The 6,000-nt window shown below is 49.6% G+C and overlaps 1 protein-coding gene across 7 annotated transcripts in view; it reads right to left on the bottom strand.

Moving 5' to 3' along the window:
* DAB2IP (DAB2 interacting protein) overlaps window positions 1–6,000 on the bottom strand; it is a 154,714-nt gene continuing 148,714 nt past the window's right edge. For all 7 annotated transcript variants that reach the window (XM_059486171.1, XM_059486172.1, XM_059486169.1 and 4 more), the window contains one exon: window positions 1–5,295. In XM_059486171.1, the coding sequence (XP_059342154.1) occupies window positions 5,128–5,295 (168 nt within the window). In that variant the 3' untranslated portion in view covers window positions 1–5,127. The remainder of the gene's footprint in view (window positions 5,296–6,000) is intronic.

Here is a 6,000-nt window from a genome sequence, read left to right as displayed (position 1 = left end):
TTATGTAAAATATCTAAATAAATCTTTAATATTTCTAATTGCAAATGTACATAAATTGCACAGCCACATCATTTCTTTGAACACCAACAACTTTCTCTGTACATTATTACATAGTTTAAAAGGAGCTGAAAGAGATTCAGCAAACACTTCCACTTTGCATTTTTGTTTTTTAAACATACTTACAAAAAAAGATTTGTTTTTCTTTATAAGAGGATATAAAACATAGCGACTGCTTATCAGGAACAAGTATCAGCCTAAGCAGATATACAGAGAGAGGTATATCTTAAGACACAGTGATGTATGATAAAGGAATATGTGAACATGGAGGCTGCACTCTGGGGTACTGGAAGCTGATGCAGAGCCACATAGCATTTACAGCAATGTCACAGCTCAGGTGATCTGTGAAAGTCAATGCTTGAATGTGACACCCTTTTCAGAAGCATGGTTGTTTCTGCATGTTGTGCAACGCCCTCAGGATTGGATTTGGTTTGGACAGCCCATGAGCTGCATGTTTTCATGCTGCTCTTGTCCTCCCACTCCCCCATGGGTGATTTTCCCCAAGGGAGAAGGAAAAGGCAGAAGGAGAAGGCAGCAGTTTGTGTGAGGTCAGAGCAGGGCAGGTGCCACTGTCTGAGCCTTCTGGCTGAGCAGTCTCCTCTGAAACAGCCCTGAGGCTCAGGGACAGGCTGGGGATGGCAGGGACTGTCCCTTCCTGTGGCCACTGAAGGGAGCTCCTGGTGGCCCTGAGGCCATGGCTCTGCCCCACACCAGCTCCCAGTCCTGGCCAGCCTGGACTGCTTTGAACACAAACCTTTGGGAGGAAGTGACCCCAGCAGTCACTGCAGGAGGGAATGACGGAGTGTCCACCTAGGAACAGTGCCACAGAATGTGTTCCCTTTGGACTTTGTTTTGTACTGTCCAGGCAGAGCTGTGTGTGGGACAGGGCAGGGACTGTGGGGGAGCTACTGGACCCACTGGTCACAGGCTGCTGCCAGAAAGGCCTCAGCCCAGGGCTGCTCCCCCTGCCCTGGGAGTGCTGGGTAAATGAGCCCCTTTCAGATCAGACCCCTGGGCCACAGCCTGTGGCTGTCCTGGCTGAACACACCAATGCATCTGCCATCTGTGACTGGAAATCCTCTCCTTGTCCATCACAGAACAGACCTCAGCACATTTTCTGTTACCTCTGGGTGTGGACATTAGGAACAGGAAAAAGCTTATGAGCTATTTAAACTTTGGGAATGATTGATTCCTTGCTGATTGCTTTCCTAGGAGAGCCTGTGACACCTCACTAAGGTCCAGCAAGTCCCTCTGCCCTTTAGGAGTATTCATAGTAGCAGAACCTGTGTCCTGCAACCTTGCAGCAACCTCAGGGACTGGCTCCCAGACCAGAGGGTTCCACGTGTTCTCACAGTGCAATCAGTGCTTTACAGCTGCAGAAGTGAAAACAAAACTACCCAGACTCAAATGACAATGCAAAGTGACACTGGACTCTTTGGATGGCGGCAGGATTTGCTTAAACTGGTGCAGAAGGGGCTGGTGACTACACTGTAGTATTATGAGTTGGCATGGGGAAGGACTGGGGTCCCTCCCATCTTTTGGCACTGAAGCCACAATCCCTGTTCCAGATGATGATACTTACAGTCCACAGAGACCTTGGGATACCGCTCAGTCTCCTTCAGCCCCCTTCACACAAACCCGCTCATTTTTTCAGGAGCGTTCACTACAGTTTAACAAAACTCCAAATCAAAACTCTAAAAACAGAATCTTTGAGGTGGGCCCACCACAAATCTGGATCCATGGCTTTGCTCCCTTCCCTCAGATCCCCGAGGGAGGAGGCTGGAATCAGAACATGGGTCTGGATCAGGATTTGGCAGCACGAGCCCACCTCTCCAACACAGCAGTGAGATACAGCCAAATCCCGACCGAATAAGCAGCACCAGGAATAAGTTATTATATACAACTGTTAGTGAGATAGATACGGTACAGTAAACACTGAGAACATTTACAAAAAAATATTAAGACTTGTATTAAGATAAAAATTGGAGTGTTTTTACTTTGTTTACACTTTGACGTGTTTGTACTAGAACAGCCTCTCACTGTAGAAAGCGCAAGAACCAGGAAGGAAATGGAGCCGCTCACAAAACCTTGGGGACAGTGTGGTTTGCTCTGGTGCTGCAGCACCTCTCGGGATCCAGGTATTGCTATGCCAGGTACCAGCTCCGAGGCCATGGCAGGGAACACACGGGCTCCTGCACTCACACACACACACACACACACAGAGAAATGTACAGCTTATAAATAACAGAAACACAAACTGAAGGACAGAACTGAGCCTGGGCCTGAACACCTGCCCCCAGACCTTTTTAGGGGAGAGTCATGGTTAGGTCCAGTTGTTGACAGTTGCAGAAAAAGGAAATAGGGAAAAACAGGGGGGAATCTCTACTGTAACGAGACTTCATCCTGATTTAAATTTCTTTTTGTACTGGCTCTGGAAACTAAGCATCAACTCCAGAAGATGTTGGCACTGGAACTTTTAAGATTTTAATAACTGGCTGTGGAAGGATTTAAACATTCCTGCTATTTCAGCAGAGCAATGTGCTCAGTAATTTGCAAGTTTGAGGGCAACCAGGAGTTTGTGACAGATCACAAACTGGGAGGGAGCAGTGCCTTGGCTTGTGGTTGAGAAGATTAAGATGTACTGTGCTTAGCTTCAGCACTAAACAATTGGCTTGTGGGTGTTTCTTTTTCCAGCTCTTACGGAGAGCACTGACTGCATCCCAAAATTACTTCCATGTATGAATGGAAACGTCGCTGGTGGGGCGTCCGCCCCATGCCCTGTTAGCGTTTCCATTCCTCTATGTCACTTCTGTCTTGAAAAACTCCAGTCTCTCGCAACACAAATACTTAGAATTCAAAACAATCAGCTCTAAACAGGCATCTTAGGGCAAAAGCATTTAAAATAGTCTTTTTTGCAGGGTTCTTACATATTTGACTCTGAGACAGTGGCAGGTGTAAATCTACGTACCCAACGGTTCACAGTACCCTGTATATTCCTAACCTGTCTGGGTCTTTCTCCAGTTGTAACCAGATTTGTGAGGTTCTTCAAAGCCATCTGTGCTAGTCTCCAAAATTCAAAGGTGACTGTACTTGCCATAAGTACTGAGTTATGACATTGCTCTGAGGAGCTCCGTTTGGGGTCTGCTGTGTGCTGCACCCCTCGGCAGGTGTTGGCGGGGTGTGGAGACCTCAGTGCAACACGTTCGCTCCTCCTGGGCTTGCCCAGGGCTTCCAGGGACCAGAAAAACGTGTAGAAAAAAGAGCATCTTAAATTTTGCAAACGATTGCATGAGGAAGAATGCTGTTAAGGAGCCTTACGGCTGCGGGGCAGCACGGCAATGCAGAGCTTACTGGCAGTGTCCTGCTCAGGCAGCCTGGGAAGTGTGAGGCTGGAGACGGTACCTAAGCAGAGCAGAGCTCAGGGAACATCCTAGTCCCTTGGGCTGTACATTTACACATGGCAGGAGGAGCTAGGACAGGCGTTGAGCAGTGTGTTAACCTTTAGAGGGAGCATAGGCAGATGTCCTGTACACTGTACACTGTCCATGTCTCAGAGAAACCTGTGGCTCTCGGTACGAGGGACCTGCTCTGAGAGTGGGACTTGTGAAGGGCTAACTGCAGGAAGCACAAACCCACGAGCACACCGTGGCGGCAGGTCAGCGGCACAGCCCCCCTGAAGGGGCGCCCCAGCTGAGCTCAACGTGTCTGTGCCGAAGCTGGGAAAGTCTAATCCTGGCTTATGCCTGCACAGTGCTCCTGACAAGGGGCCTTTCGGTGGTGGCTGCTGTTCTTGGTGGTTACTCCCTTATGACCATGTTTTACATTCTTCAAGCCGGTTAATTTCCATGCAGTGCTCATTCCCAATTTAAAGAGGACAGTATTCCAGAAAATGGGATCTTTTTTTTTCTAATGCATACTGTGAAAGAAAAGAAATACAATTACCGATCTTCATGGTTCTTCAGGGCTTTTTCTTGTTTCTTTGTCTGTTTTTCTCCCCAGAAATAGTAAAACTCTCAGCACAGAGCATTCCATCCCCACAATGAACCCTTGATCAAGCAGGAAGCTGCCACTCCACGTAGCCCCCTTTCTCCCCCTCTACCACAACAGGCACCAGCAAATCCAGCCCCTGTCCCTCAATCACAGCTCGGGGACCAAGCTCAGGCAACATTCACTTTATTCTGTGGCAGGAAGTGTGCGTGGGACAATGCCTGGGGCTATTGCTTACAAAACTCTTCCCCTTTATTTGTGAGAGAACAGAAGCTGTCCAAAGGAATCGAGTTGCCATTCACCAGGTGCCAGCTCCTCCCTCCACTCCTGTGCCACATCCTTGGCCTTGCTCTGTGCCCCTGGGCTGCCCAGGGACCCCCAGCAGCACCAGTCCTGCCCCCCTGCCACGGGGGCTCCCCACACAGCACCCCTTTGGCCACCACACCGCCCTGACCTTCCATCTGCACTGTGCTCCCTGGATGGGCGGAGTTAATCAAACACTAATTAGCTGCATAAATGCCCTGTGGATGCTGTGAAAGTCAGCAGCCTCACAAGAGCCCCCAGGAAGGATGCTGGGCTCGGCTGGGGTTCACTTTGGGAGGGCTGTGCTCCGGGGGAGTCACAGGAGGAGTGGGCCAGGCCTTGCTGCCGTCCCTCGGACGCTACATCCAGCAGCACACTTGAACTGGACCTACTGGGCCCCTGCCTGCTGCAGGCTCTGCCCAGCTCCCTTTATTTCGCTTACTGCATGACAAGGACGTTACTCCTTGCTGGGAGGGGTGAGGCATATCCTTTGGGCAGTTTAGAAGGAAAAGGTTACTTTTTTTTGAACATTAAACACTGACTCAAATCCACCAGTGACAGCGATTCTCAGATATATGTTATTTCCTTATGCCACTCATCTCACACTCGACATTCCCGTCCCTCAAAGTGCTGGCAGGACATCTCCCAGCAGGGTCAGTCGGCGCCGTCCGCAGTAAGGAGCTGGTGCTCGGGGAGCAGCCGTTCTCTGAAGCCGCGGCTCACGCCTGCTGCGCACGGTCCCTCCGGCCAGGCCTCTCCTGCGGCAGCGCCCTCCGCGCGTTAACAATTACTGCTGTTTCTGAATTCTCCATTCTCTGTAATCTGCAATTTAGTTGGGTTTGTGGGGGAGATCCCATTACGTGTCTGCATGCTGTACCTCTCTTTCAGCTGAGTAAGGGCACTCATTAGCCGTGCGTTGGCAGCATCCAGGGAAGCAATGCGTTTCTCCTGCAAGCAAATGGCAGAGGGCACGGTCAGTGGAAAGGAACGAGCCCTGTCCCTCTGGGATGTCGGCCCAAGACAGTGACCCCGAGGCCTTTTGGACCAGGACCTTTCTCTCTGGCATTCCTGGGGGCAGAGGGGGGGTTTAAGTACTACACAGCACTTTTTGAAATCTGCAGGGCTACAGATATCCCCTGCCTGTGCAGTGTGAGCTACATTTATTTCAGGATCTTGATGAAAATGGAGGTAAGACAGTTGCTCTAATTATTCTGTTATACACTGTACTGTTTGTTCTAACTCAGCTGTTACAAAATATGGTAGGATTCCATTTCTAAACCCAAACTCTCCCAAGATAGTATTCCTGTCAGTATTTAATTAGTATAAATTAATAGTTTAAATGACTTGTAGCCTCCCAGGCTGTCTTTGATGGCAGCTCTCACTGATTACAGCATTGTAAGGATGGGAGCAAGAGCTTCCAAAGTTGCAGCCTGATTCCACCACTCCTGTTCTTTGTGACACTGAACAAATGCCATCCTATGACTGCCACGAGCAGAACAGAACCAGCTCAGGGACACAGCAGTTGCTTGTGTGTAACTCTGAAAGTCCAGCAAGGAACATGTCCAACACATGTACAGCCTGAGGTGACCGAAAGAGAAGAGCAGAGAGCGTGCAGGGGCACGGTCAGAACCTCACATGTACCCCACAAGGTGC

Source organism: Ammospiza nelsoni, chromosome 20 (assembly GCF_027579445.1).
Source record: "Ammospiza nelsoni isolate bAmmNel1 chromosome 20, bAmmNel1.pri, whole genome shotgun sequence".
Taxonomy (NCBI): domain Eukaryota; kingdom Metazoa; phylum Chordata; class Aves; order Passeriformes; family Passerellidae; genus Ammospiza; species Ammospiza nelsoni.
This window is presented reverse-complemented; position numbering and strand designations above follow the sequence as displayed.